This window comes from Aaosphaeria arxii (genome assembly GCF_010015735.1).
Source record: "Aaosphaeria arxii CBS 175.79 unplaced genomic scaffold BU24scaffold_1, whole genome shotgun sequence".
NCBI lineage: Eukaryota > Fungi > Ascomycota > Dothideomycetes > Pleosporales > Aaosphaeria > Aaosphaeria arxii.
This window is the reverse complement of record NW_022983474.1, coordinates 1,261,265-1,273,694: the sequence shown is the minus strand read 5'-3', so window position 1 is coordinate 1,273,694 and position 12,430 is coordinate 1,261,265. Positions and strand designations below refer to the sequence as shown.

At 50.6% G+C, this 12,430-nt stretch overlaps 8 protein-coding genes across 8 annotated transcripts; 4 read left to right on the top strand and 4 right to left on the bottom strand.

Moving 5' to 3' along the window:
* Positions 1-12: 12 nt before the first annotated feature.
* BU24DRAFT_8854 (uncharacterized protein) lies at positions 13-2,157 on the bottom strand. The gene is made up of 2 exons (XM_033534743.1): positions 1,755-2,157; positions 13-1,606 (listed from the first exon to the last, which is right to left on the bottom strand). Exons 1-2 carry the CDS (start codon positions 1,831-1,833, stop codon positions 150-152), a joined length of 1,536 nt encoding a protein of 511 aa, XP_033389147.1. The 5' UTR covers positions 1,834-2,157; the 3' UTR covers positions 13-149.
* A 324-nt stretch (positions 2,158-2,481) lies between these two features.
* Positions 2,482-4,029, top strand: BU24DRAFT_487348 (cytosine deaminase protein-like protein; the record flags this gene model as incomplete). Its single annotated transcript, XM_033533448.1, has 3 exons — positions 2,482-3,282; positions 3,386-3,688; positions 3,754-4,029. The coding sequence occupies 3 exons, from the start codon at positions 2,482-2,484 to the stop codon at positions 3,958-3,960; spliced, it is 1,311 nt and encodes a 436-aa protein (XP_033389146.1). The 3' UTR covers positions 3,961-4,029.
* Positions 4,030-4,592: 563 nt separating this feature from the next.
* On the top strand, positions 4,593-5,926 carry BU24DRAFT_456839 (uncharacterized protein; the record flags this gene model as incomplete). The annotated part of the gene is made up of 4 exons (XM_033531480.1): positions 4,593-5,219; positions 5,268-5,390; positions 5,444-5,553; positions 5,611-5,926. 4 exons carry the CDS (start codon positions 4,593-4,595, stop codon positions 5,924-5,926), a joined length of 1,176 nt encoding a protein of 391 aa, XP_033389145.1.
* On the bottom strand, positions 5,882-6,795 carry BU24DRAFT_416484 (short chain dehydrogenase). Its single transcript, XM_033526462.1, has one exon. It carries the CDS (start codon positions 6,729-6,731, stop codon positions 5,997-5,999), a length of 735 nt encoding a protein of 244 aa, XP_033389144.1. The 5' UTR covers positions 6,732-6,795; the 3' UTR covers positions 5,882-5,996.
* Positions 6,796-7,432: 637 nt separating this feature from the next.
* Positions 7,433-8,052, bottom strand: BU24DRAFT_469594 (DNA-directed RNA polymerase I polypeptide; the record flags this gene model as incomplete). The annotated part of the gene is made up of 3 exons (XM_033532618.1): positions 7,797-8,052; positions 7,503-7,746; positions 7,433-7,451 (listed from the first exon to the last, which is right to left on the bottom strand). The coding sequence occupies exons 1-3, from the start codon at positions 7,906-7,908 to the stop codon at positions 7,433-7,435; spliced, it is 375 nt and encodes a 124-aa protein (XP_033389143.1). The 5' UTR covers positions 7,909-8,052.
* Positions 8,053-8,558: 506 nt separating this feature from the next.
* On the top strand, positions 8,559-9,328 carry BU24DRAFT_403876 (uncharacterized protein; the record flags this gene model as incomplete). The annotated part of the gene is made up of 3 exons (XM_033525606.1): positions 8,559-8,825; positions 8,951-9,046; positions 9,239-9,328. The coding sequence occupies 3 exons, from the start codon at positions 8,559-8,561 to the stop codon at positions 9,326-9,328; spliced, it is 453 nt and encodes a 150-aa protein (XP_033389142.1).
* A 40-nt stretch (positions 9,329-9,368) lies between these two features.
* On the bottom strand, positions 9,369-9,679 carry BU24DRAFT_8813 (uncharacterized protein). Its single transcript, XM_033534739.1, has one exon. It carries the CDS (start codon positions 9,594-9,596, stop codon positions 9,435-9,437), a length of 162 nt encoding a protein of 53 aa, XP_033389141.1. The 5' UTR covers positions 9,597-9,679; the 3' UTR covers positions 9,369-9,434.
* Positions 9,680-10,998: 1,319 nt separating this feature from the next.
* On the top strand, positions 10,999-12,390 carry BU24DRAFT_338304 (galactose mutarotase-like protein; the record flags this gene model as incomplete). The annotated part of the gene is made up of 4 exons (XM_033523125.1): positions 10,999-11,266; positions 11,328-11,449; positions 11,554-12,139; positions 12,188-12,390. 4 exons carry the CDS (start codon positions 10,999-11,001, stop codon positions 12,388-12,390), a joined length of 1,179 nt encoding a protein of 392 aa, XP_033389140.1.
* Between the last annotated feature and the right edge of the window lie 40 nt (positions 12,391-12,430).

Genomic DNA, 12,430 nt, shown 5'->3' with positions numbered 1-12,430 from the left:
ACCATACCTATCTCATGCTGAATTTCGGGAAATCAGTCGAAGCGCCTCCTGGACAAACACCGTAACAACATCTGAAAGTGGAAAATCAAAAAGAGATCTCTTCGAGGGGCAAGAAGAGAGCTGAGCCCACAACCGTCCAAAGTTTACACTTAATGGGCCTTCGAGGTGCTTGGTCGCGCCAGCCAGAGAGCAACGCTTTCTTTTGCGACATCGCTGCCCCAGACACCTTCCAAGCCGCCACGATGCCATTCCTCGCCCGAAGCGTCTTCTCCGCCACCTCGTGAGGCCTCGCCAAGTAGCACCTCCAGGTCTCTCTTCTGGGAGGAAAGCCAGCGCTTGACGAATGCAGCAGGATCCTTGGCCATGCTTGTGAAGAAGGCATGCTTTGCTTTTGATTGACCGATTGCAGCCATGAGGAGTACGATCTGATCGTCTATGCTGCGGATGTTCTCGAGGGTCTCGACAGCGTTCTTGGGTCGCAAAAGATCCATGACTAGAGGCTGGAGTGGGTCCTCCAATGCAACTTGGACATCGTACACTGTTGGCTTCGATGCAGCATCGCCGGATTCCGAGGACGGGGAGATGTAGTCCTTGTCCACGCGGATGGTGTACTTCAACTGAACCGGCGGGAGTGGCTTCAGATGCGGCTTCACGAGCTGTGGTACGTTAGGGAAGTAGAAGGTATCCTGCTGGTTGAAGAGCGCTTTGAGCTTAGCATCGCATGCGAACTTGCGCTCGTCCTCGTCCTGTTGTAGGTTGTGCGACCGCGCATATTCCCAGATGCCCATCATTACACCTGCGCGGTCCTCCTCGTCTGTATCCAACAATTCCGCCAAAGGTTCGCTGAGCCGGTATCGCTCTGGGTGATTAGATCGCTGAAGGTTGATTGTAACATTGATGTTCTCGTCTCCCTTGCGTTGGAAAACAAGCTCGCTGAAGTTGGTTTCCTTTGCGTTGTTCTGGCCTTCCGGTTTTTTCCATTCTATTTGCGTGAAATTGTCTGGCTGGAGGCCTTTGGCACGGTCGAAGTCGATGATGATGGAGGTGAAGTATTGCGACAAAAATTTGGGTTTGGAGTTCTTCGACTTCTTGGGCTCTGCGCCGTCCTCGTCCATTGCGTCTGGGTCTTTCGTCTCCTCTTCCTCCTCTTCCTCTTCATCCTCGAGATCAGAATCGTTTCCGTCGTCTAGTAAGCGACCCTGGATCTTGACCTTGTATGTCGCATTGGTCTCACTCTCAAAGTCAAACGTCTCATTATTCATTTCGCTGTTTTGCCATGGCTGGTTCTCCGCTGTGTTCGAGATCCATATGCGCATCGTACCGTGGCGTCGCGCGCGCGAGTGATGGACCGAGTCGGCGATTTCGAGCTTTTTGCGCATCATTGTGGAATCCAATATGCGCTCGACGTCGCGCAATTCGCGATACCGGGTCGCGCCGTCGCCGATGCACAAGTCGTCGATACCCTCAGGCAGGTTCTTGTCAGTGGGGTTCATGGCAATGCGGCGCATGCGCTCGCGCCTCTCCTGCTCCACGCGCTGCTGCTGTTGTACATGGCCGTGGGCATAGTTATGGGGGACAGCTTGTTGAGGCTGGGGAGGCACGGGACCTGGATTGCGGAACATTCGCTCCAAGTCAGTCTTTCTGATCATCGCGCGCGTTCTATGAATCGTCCTAGACGAATTGGCGTATGGAATAGCTCTATTGAGATACGATGTGCGCGTGCAGGGCAGGACGTGAGGGTTGAAGGTACGTACCAGGACCGCCTCGCCTTGTCGGCGTTGCGTGATGGGCGGGTTGGGCGGGAATCGGGTAATTCCGATACTGCGGCTGCATTTTCGGCAGGCAAAGTTCTTTTGGGCGGAAGGGGTGATGGAAGTAACCAGCGTTCACGATGCAGAACTAGCGAGCCTAGGATGGAGTGCGCGGTGGGAGAGGTTGAAAGACGATGGAGATTGATGAAGATTGCTTTTTTTAGGACGCGTCTGGGTTTAAGGTTACAGAGGAGAGTCCAGGGCTGATGACCTAAGGCGAAGGCAAGCAGCCGTTCACGCACTGATTCGCCCCTTTTCAGCAACCCCGCACACCTCACCCTCGCCAGAACTTGCTGCAAAACACCTAATTCACACGCTTGTGACTCTCGCTGGAGAATCACAATAAATCTGATTCTAATTCCATCGACTTGTTGTATCCCTAACGTGTGCGGGCTGCGCTTCGGCCGTTGACATAGCGCCGAGTGCATAAGATCTTGTGCAGCCGTCGTACCCATTGTATCAACCCTCCCGTGATGACGCGCCATTCACACTTCAAGGATCCTCTCTAGGAATAGACTAGCTTTACTCGCGTTCGTGTAAGAGATAGCGATGGGGCCCACTCCTCCACTTCGACCTGTTATCAATGACATCTTACATCTGATCGAATGTTCTCACCACCAAACTAAGTCTCTCCACAGCCATCAGAATATCGAAAAGACATAAGCAAGAGATGTCTTCCGGATCCCTGAGCAAGATAACTCGTGTCCGACTGCCCAAGAAACCTCCATCATCTCGTTGGGATGTCTCGATAGTCAACGGTCGGATCTCTTCCGTAGATGCTCATGAACCCATTAACCCCACCGACGATGCAGACCCATCAGCACTCGATGGTGCAGACTGTCTCCTGGCTCCATCCCTATGCCACGCCCATATCCATCTAGACAAATGTTTTCTACTTCATGATCCGAAATTCGACGACCTCCAGATCGAGTCAGGAGATTTCAATGAAGCCATGGAACTGACGGGGAAGGCGAAATCCAGATTTGAAGAGGACGATCTCCTGAGAAGAGGCCGACAATTAATTGAAGAGAGTATCGACAGCGGCGTGACCGTGATGAGAGCTTTTGTTGAAGTGGATGGCGGTGTGGATTTCAAGTGTCTTGATGCAGGGCTAAAATTGAAGGACGAACTCCAGGACCGATGTGAACTCCAAATCTGCGCATTTGCCCAACTTCCTCTGTTCTCCGGCGATGACGGCGGAGAGGAAGTCAGGCGGCTGATGACAGCGGCTGCACGGAGGGACGGCGTAGATGTTCTAGGCAGTACGCCGTATGTCGAATCCGATCAGACAAAGTCGAAGCAGAATGTCAAGTGGATCTCTCAGCTTGCTTTAAAGCACAGGAAATACTTAGATTTTCACCTAGATTATTTCCTCGAGGAAGAAAAACAGCCTCTTGTCTTCGATGTTTTAGAAATTGTTAAAGAGCAAGATTGGCTACGAGAAGGGAAGCAAATCACCCTTGGCCATTGCGTACGTGTAAATACAACATCCATATCCGTGGACTTGCATATAAGTCTCCAGAAGAACCTTTGGCCTCGCATTCGTTGCAGTACTGACTTCTCAATGCGATCAGACCCGATTGACACGGTTCAAGGACGAAGATTGGGAATCTCTCAGACAGAAGATCGGCACACTTCCCGTGGCCTTTGTAGGATTGCCCACATCTGATCTATTCATGATGAGGACCGCGGAAGGGTTACGAGGCACTCTGCCAGTAGTGAAAATGATCGGCAAGCATGGCCTGGAGGCAGCCATAGCAATCAATAATGTTGGCAATGCTTTTACGCCTCAAGGAAACTGCGATCCACTGAGCATCGCAAGCCTAGGTGTAGGCATCTATCAGGCTGGAACGAGAAAGGATACAGAGCTTCTCTATGTACGATGCACCCACAACCCCCAGAACCAGCATGCGCATTTTATCTCCAGCTAACAGTAATGTAGGAAACTGTGTCTTCCAGGGCAAAGGCAGCTATAGGCTGCGAGTCCACATCTCTGGATCTCTCAATTGGCGAACCTGCCGACTTCTGCTTATTTGGAAGACAAGACACAAGTTGGAGACGCCGTAAGAGTATTTCAGAACTCGTCTACGATGTCGGAGCATCACGGCAGACCATCCGACAAGGCAGGATAACATCTTCGCAACACTGACTATGTCATGTACTTTGAACACGTATAGATGCTATAGAGTCAGTAATATTATTGAAGTCTACTTGTGGTTACCCAAAAGCTTTCAGATTTTGATATTCGGCGTTTAGATCTTTATCCCCGAAAGGATGCATGGCAATATTTATATCTCACAGCTAGCGTTACTGCTTACGCGATCGTCGAGAGGGTCTCCACCGTTAACCATCAGTCCATCAAAGAGGATACACGTCTTTCTAGGCATATGTTTTCCTATTCCTGTAATGACTCGCAACATAACATTATTCGAAACCAATTTGACCACTCCGAGCCCCACTCCGACGAAATCTGCCACCTCTGCTCCATCTATGTTGGACTGCGAGCAATCAAACGTCTGCTTTTGTTCACATTGTTCGAAACCTTTCCAAGAAGGCTCTTCACGTGATAGGCACGAACAATACTGTGGTAGACGAACGCGCAGCAGGCCACAGTCATGCCGCACTTGTAACGCTGCGAAGAGGAAGTGCAGCTTCGAAATACCCTGCTCTCGGTGTAGCAAGCAAGGTTTGGAATGTGTCTACGCTACCGTTGGAGGCAAGAAGCATCGAAGACCGGATTCCTCAGACAAAGCCCGTAGAACAAGAGCTAGGAATGAAGACATGCCAGAGGTTTCCACCGATGCGGACTCACTTCCGAGTTGTTTATCAATGGCGACAACAGATCATTCTCTTTTCGGAGATTTTAATTTTGCTGATACTCAACCTGCCGACTACATGCCAATGGATCCAGATCCAGATCCCCCAAATGAGTCTCTAGATGACTACATAGCGCTCGATGGGGTTCTTGCCCTAGATGGACTTGATGGCATCCAGCAGCATGGATTCATAGAGATTCCCATGGCTCCCTACGAAAAGCTCGACGACTACCGACAGTCTTGGTGCGGGTGGATGCGTCGAGGCACGGCAGTCATTGCCGTGGAAACGAATATCGTTATGCAGAAGAGATCAAACTATGAGGCACTTCTTCTGGAAAGACCTCTTGCACAACATAATGTCGACTTGATCATCCAAGCGTTGCGATGCTTTCCCACAATGATGATGAGAAGAGAGACATTTCCTTGGTTCATCCACCGACAATCGCAGCTATTCTCAGCATCCAAAACAACTTTACCTGAGGCTTTAGCTACCTGCATGGGCATAGCGCACATGTTTACTTTGCGCACGCCTGAGACTAGACCGCTGGTTTGGAAGAGTATAAGTACTGAGCATCAACGCTTGAGCAAAGAGGTCCGTCCACATTTCCGAACGCATAACAATGGTACTGAGAGCCAGTAGATTCCGCATATGACCTTACATGACCTGCTCGTTGCGGTACAGGCATGCATCATATACCTCGTAATGTGTATTGTTGATCAATCTCAAGAGTTCAACAGCTATGAGCTTATGCATACGCTCCATGTAAGTTCAGATTTTTCTTTGGCTGTAACGCATATCTGACAGTGATCTTCAAGGAATTATATTATGCCTTCAAAAGGAACGTCGTGAAGCATGGAATAGGATTCGAGAACACGCAAGCCAATGGTAAATGGGAGCACTGGATCTTTGAGGAGTCACGACGAAGGTATACATTCCGCCACCGCATATACTACAGTTCTACCATATTGATCATCTTCTCTAGACTTGCACACCTATGGTTCCTCATCGGCTTTGTCGTCTGCATCAAGGCCGGCACAACATACGATGCATCACATAGCTACAGGGCTCTCGAGCTGCCGAGCCCCAAAGTACTGTGGGAAGCAACCACACGGTCTGCCTGGGAAGCAGAGAACGAAATGACTCGTACTTTTCAGATGAACGACATGGCCACTCTTGGTGATCTAATTGATACGCAAAAGGCAGGCTACACACCATCAAACGCCAGAAAACTGGACCAATGGAATACGGGAGTTGATACTCTAGGTTATTTATTGAATCTAGTGGGGGCTGTGGCATAACGACGAGTCATTCCATAACCATGTCCAATTCCTCATCATCATCGAGCACCCACAGACACGTTCCGCAGAACTACCACGGAACCTCGCCGCCACGATCAGAAAACGTCCCAGTCTGCCCTCCCTTCTCCAAAGTCGCCAGCTCCACAATCCGTTTCGCCCCCTCCTCAGTCGTACCTCCATAAGCATGATACCCTGTCAGCTTCGTCTTGATCAGCCCAGGACAAGCAACATTCACCAAGCCCCCAGATCCCTCCAAGATCCTCGCGTAGTTCGACGCCAACATATTCACAGCCGCCTTGCTGGAATCGTACGCCTTGTAGTCGGTCTCATAATACAACGTCGACTTATCGAGCGAGCATGTCACGGATCCCATGCGCGAAGAGACGAAGACGACGCGAGGGAGTTCCGACTTCTTTAGCAGCGGGAGACATGCTTCAGTGAGGCAGGCGGTGCCTATTACATTCGTTTCGAGTGTCTGCGAGAATAGGTCTCGGGTTGAGAGAGTCTTGTCCAGGTCGAGGAGCACGCCCGCGTTGTTGACGAGAACGTCCAGGACGCCGAACTGCTGCTCGATGGACTTGACGGCCGCGGAAATGGAGTCGTCGGATGCGAGGTCGAGTTGGACGGTGGAAATAGAGACGCCCTCGGATGCGATGGTCGCGACGGCTTGCTCGCCTGCTGAGGCGTTGCGGGATCCGATGATGACGTGGTAGCCGTGGTCTTTTGCGAGTTGAGCTGCTACGGCAAGGCCGATGCCTTGGTTGGCACCAGAGATGAGAGCGATTGTTTTCTTGGTGTTCGTCATGGTTTTAGGTTGGGTGTGGAATTTGAAGTTTCGTTTGTAAATATATAAACGAGTAGAGACTATCAATGATGCTGTGATATCAACCACCAGCAGAGACTCCTGCTGCCATTTATACTTGAAATCTCCTGCCACAAACTCCCAAAATTATAACTTATCTCCATGGTATTACAAATTCGTTTTGCGGGCGGGGCGCCTCACCCATCGTCAGACCGGTGCGGTATGTGCGGCAAATTTGGCCGCAATCGAACTTAGGCTGCATGGGTCTTGATTCGGGCGAGCTGATTTATTTAGATCACGGCAGATGTCATGAAGACTGATTAATGGCGTAAATTGGCATGGCCAACCAAGGGAAGGATTTGCCCTTTGGTGTTTGTTGGGAGACAGTTGCGTATTCAAAGATGACGGGTGTGAACACATTCATCACGTGGTGACAACTCCGCGAAAGAAGTCTAGAGTTGATAACATGATCCAAAGATACCTAGGCGGAAAGTCAATGTATCGGGTTACAGGCCACTGTTCTTCTGCATAAAGGGTTTCCAGAACTTTTCGGTATCGGTTTGATTGTCACTTTATCTTGGGTATATAGCACGTTGAGCAAAGCAGTCCCCCTAACTCCTGTCAGATACTATTCATGTTCCGCGATGTAGAATTCGTAATGGGACGAGTGTCTTATCGTAGACATGGTGTCCGCCTGTCTTAGTCTAGTTATCAGCCTTATACCTACAACTCGTAAGCACCTACTCGACGAATATCCAATACGAAGCTTCTTACATATGACTGCACTTCGCGCACCGATAAAAGACCGTACTCCCCTCATCCGCCGACCGCAACTGCATCTCGCGGAAGAACATCTCAGGGTGATTGCACTCGGGGCAAGGCTGGGACGTCGTGGGCCATGTGTCGGCAGCGGCCGCCCAGTCGATCTCTTGTATGCCGCCTGCGGAACGTTTATTCTCGAGAGAGGAGGGGAAGGCGCCGGGTTTGGATTGCGTTACGACGTAGGTGGGCCAGATGTCTTGAGGAAGTCAGTGGGTGGTGATAGGTGGAGTGGTGAGGAGGGCGTACTGTTGTTTGAGGCATCGCATATGTGGCAATGGATCGTACTGGTCGTAGATGGTTTCCTAGCGAGCAGATTTCCGCAGTCCTTGCAGAAGAGGAGGGACCCTACGAGAGGCATTGTTGTTGGAGTTCGGTTGTGGTTGGTGATGGAAGATTTCAGGTGTGAAAGAGAGGCGCGTTGACGTTAAGCCCAGTATCACTCATACAAACTTTTTCCTTTTTGACAGAAGATGTGCGGCAAATGATCGAAGAATTTACCGTTGATTCGGTTTGTTGTCCCAACAGATTGACCCACGGTACCTTATCTGTGGATATAAGCCTTCACTCATCCGTCTATCTGGCACTGGTTCTGATTGATATTGTTCCGTGAAAGTGATACGAGATTCCAGCATCGGCGTTTTTCGAGGCATTTATTGTTCTTATATCTACTACTACCTTGTCAATCTATGGTATGCAACTTTAGGCAGCTCTTATGCTGGCCCTCTCCGCCATGTCTTCGGCCTACCATGGGCAGATAAACCCAAGATCCGAAACGAAAGCCAGAGCAGTGGAAGCCCGAATTGATGGATACCGGGCTAGGGAACGCCGCAGTCTACGCGGAGTATTTGGCTCACTATTGGGTCTCTTCGGGGGTCTCTTTAGACTTACCCAGACGTTGATACTGATATTTTATCACGGCCTTGGCAATGCCCACTGTCGATTCCCTCGGATATTCCAGCAGAACGTCGAGCCTATGGCACGCAGCTCCGGACAACAAGTCCTCTGTCGATGCTATGGCCTGGTAACACGCCTCAAACGACGAACTCTCCTAGAAGAAGAATCCGCGTCAGCTTGATCGCGCACCACTCGGCGCAGTTACGGTTTTGCTCTGACTTCATCCTCCTCGGCACATACGGCACGAGAGGTATGGCCATCTACGAATCCATCTCCTCCATCATCGAAATCCAGCTAGGGAAGTCTACCGGTGACTTCAAAGACGTGCCGAAGGGGTGGCCAGAGAACCAGTACTGCAACACAGCACCATACCGAAGACGTGTATGCCCGCATTTATACCAACGAATGGCTCGATCCTAGAGTGACGCAGCTCCGAGTTTCCAACTTCAACACAAACATTGCGCTCTAAGTTACTTTTCCATGGCTCTACTCTGTCATTCCTCTAGCTTGGGGGCGAGGTCCAGGATGCCGGGAGGTGGCCTCGTGGGCTTTCAGGGTGCTGGGCCAGCTTCTGGGGAGACGGGGCTGGGATATCCGAGACTGTATGTCTCTCCTAATCTATGGTTCTTGTTTCCCACGGCAAGCGGACCAGGAGCCTATTACCGTCTCCGAGCGATTGGGGAAATTTCGTGGAGAGCAATGATCATGGTGGCACAACGGTCAGCAGTGCTCCGACCAAACCACAATATACCCGCTTCTAGTGATTTTCTAGAGGGATCTGAAAGTGTATGCAGAAGACTACTAAACCTTTACCATACATGGCGAACGGTGGAACGGAGAATGGCCCAAAGAGCGTAAGTGACCATAGCGATCGCGAATGTTGAGGAGCGGAGGCATCTCATTTGTGCGTCGAACAGCGATACCCCGCGTGGACGATATCAAGTTGATTGGAGCAGACACCGGAGCAAACGGAATACAATCGACACCTTTTCAAATAACTTTCCCAAGTAGGCAATGTGGCGGCGGTGGAGGGAAACAAGCTTCAGCAAAACGACTCCGGAGGGGCCTTAAACGTGCATATGGCGCGTGCAAGTCTCCGGTGGCTTTCGGGAAGCTTGCTGGATGGATCAGGAGATCGAAAGGTACATACATGTACACCGTACATTGTTCCGGATGGCGGAAGACCAAATGCACTCTAGAATTGGATAGCAAGAAACGGCTCCGATGACAGGACTGTAATCAGCATGCTTTGGCACACCTTGCTAAGAGCAGGATCCATCAACGAGGGGACGAAGGCAGGACACGTCTGTACCGCTACCTACTGTGTACATGGAGAGATGAATGGACGAGGAGGGCCTGGAGGGAACAACTTTGTTGACGGGAAAAAGCAAAGACGGGAGAGAAACAAGCTCGTCCTCCATCCTCCATCCTTCATCCTTCTCCGCCTTTTTGTACAGAGGTCGGGGTAACATCTTGTATTCCCCCCGTTCCCCACCCCCGTCCGGTTCCCCCAGGGCCAAGCAAAGATCGCTCTGCGCCCCAACCGCTGCAACTCATCACCTCCTCTCTTATCCACATGACAAGTATTGTACCCGTACATGTTCCGTACAATATCCCATAGCCCGCTCTCCCTCATCCTTGCCCATGTCATCATAGTGCATCTTGTTCTTTCTTCCTCCAATTACGTTACATCAATGCCGATAGCTTCATCAAGCCCCTAGAGCTTCCTTCTAGCTTGTCACCCCATACCCCAGACCCATACCAATATCCATACCAATAGCAATACCTGCTCGAGCTTGTTCTCTTTCTCCGCTTCCTAACCGGCTGGACACACGAGTACGAGTGACATTGTCAATATTTAACCAGCCGTGGCTTGCTCTAGCTCAACAGGTACTCATTTCAGGCCTCGATAAATGTAGAAGGTAAGATGAAATATTTTCCGTAGACGTGATCGTCGTCGTTTCTTAGCTTCAATGTTCATTTCTGGAAATCGTTCCGACAACTCTGCGGGGGAAATCGAAGGACTTTGCAAGCTACGAACCGTTCTCCCCACAGTCCACAAATACAATGGCCAACAAGCCATAAGCTTCCTACTAGTACCTACATACGAGTAGCACTAGCTAGGTAACTGGGTAGCTATCGAGACTAGGGTGAGGGAGCTTCACCTGCTTGTAGCTGCTTGTAGGAATGTAACCTTGAACCTACACCATATGCTGCTCATCGTTGTACACACCCAGCCTGGTCGCTGGATTCGAAAACCCCTCTCTCACTTGTGATTTTGCCGTTTGTCAACCCTGGGTCATGGGTTGATCATCTGTGCTCGAGTCCCTGCCCTGTCCTGCCTACTTCACTTCTACTAGGTATTTATTTACCTATTTATGTACTACTTTTCCCCTGCTCGTCCCTTCCACACTTTGCCTCCTCCCCCGAGCTCTCTCAATTTTCTATCATTGTCCCCCGACGTGATACGAGGCTTGGAATCTTTACAGCATTCGTCTGCATTGATTGGCAAATCGTCACTTCAAGTACGCATTGGGAACCCAGCTGATCCACAATGCTCAGCTACAAGTCTGTCGCGGTCTCGCTGCTGGCCGCCACCTCTGCCTTTGCGCAGTACAACAGCACGAAGGGCCCAGATGAGGACGGCAAGTACGAGATCTCTGCCGAGGGAATTCGCGCTCAATTCATTCCCTATGGAGCGTCAATCACCAATCTCTTCATTCATGACAAGAATGGCGAGGAGCGCGACATCGTTCTCGGCCACGACAATGCTAGCTTCTACTCTGTCGATCCCTTTCATCCACATCTCGGAGGTGTTCCAGGTAAGTTCATACATAGCAATCTTTGATTCTCTCATGTGTGGGTCGTTGATGTCGGAAACAGGACGCTACGCGAATCGCATCAAGAACAGCAGTTTCGTGATCGATGATATCGAGTATCACGTAACGCCAAACGAGAACAACAACAATGATACCCTCCATGGTGGGCCTGATGGCTGGGACTACGTACGTCTTTCAATTCTTTTGTTCTCGCAAGGACCACATCAAGAATGTCGAAAATTCGGGATCGGTATAACTAGAAGACATATATACTAACTGACGTTCAATAGCGCAACTTCACCATCGTAGCCTACACCGATGATTCAATCACCTTCTCTATCGTCGACCCAGATGGTAAGGAAGGCTTCCCAGGTGAGGTCGTCAGCTACATCACCTACACGGTCACACCAAACACATGGCACATCAAGATGATTGCCCTGGCTACCACCAAGAAGACCCCAATCATGCTCAGCTCGCACACCTACTGGAACCTCGACGGATTTGCCAATGACGAAACCCCTACGGCTCTGAACCATACGCTGTCCCTTCCCTACTCTGGCCAGCGCATCGGAGTTGACGGCATTCTCATTCCGGATGGCACTATCCTACCCAACGAGAAATACTCGGTCAATGATTTCTGGTCATCGCCCAAGCAGATTGGCGCAAACCACACCGCTCCGGAATTGCTTGGGAACTGTGGCACCAACTGCACTGGATACGACAACGCCTACCTTGTGAACCGCGCACAGAACGGACCATATGATTGGAGGACGTCGGGACCTGTTGCCAGCTTGTGGAGCGACTGGTCTGGCATCAAGGTGGATATCTTTAGCGACCAGGACGCATTCCAGGTCTACAGCTGTGGTGGTCAGAATGGTACGTCAAGCATTTACTCTCTGTATGATACGAACTAACACCTTGAAGGCTCGCTCCCCATCAAGAAGACTCAAGGTCTTGAAGGCCGCCCTCGCGTCGTAGAACAGTACGGCTGCCTTGTTATGGAGGTCGAGGACTGGATTGACGCCATCAACCAGCCCGAATGGCAACGTGAGAAGAAGCACATCTTCGGACCTGGAGACGAGCCATACGTGTTGGAGGCTCGCTACGAGTTCTCAGTGAACAAGTAAGTGGCCGTGATGAGAGTATAGACGGCGCAGTAGCAGCTCT

Coding starts and splice junctions, on each gene's coding strand:
- BU24DRAFT_416484 (XM_033526462.1), bottom strand. CDS start 6,731: ATGACGAACACCAAGAAAACAATCGCTCTCATCTCTGGTGCCAACCAA.
- BU24DRAFT_8854 (XM_033534743.1), bottom strand. CDS start 1,833: ATGCAGCCGCAGTATCGGAATTACCCGATTCCCGCCCAACCCGCCCAT. Junction 1,607..1,754: donor GACAAGGCGAGGCGGTCCTG/GTACGTACCTTC, acceptor TCCGCAATCCAG/GTCCCGTGCCTCCCCAGCCT.
- BU24DRAFT_8813 (XM_033534739.1), bottom strand. CDS start 9,596: ATGTATGTACCTTTCGATCTCCTGATCCATCCAGCAAGCTTCCCGAAA.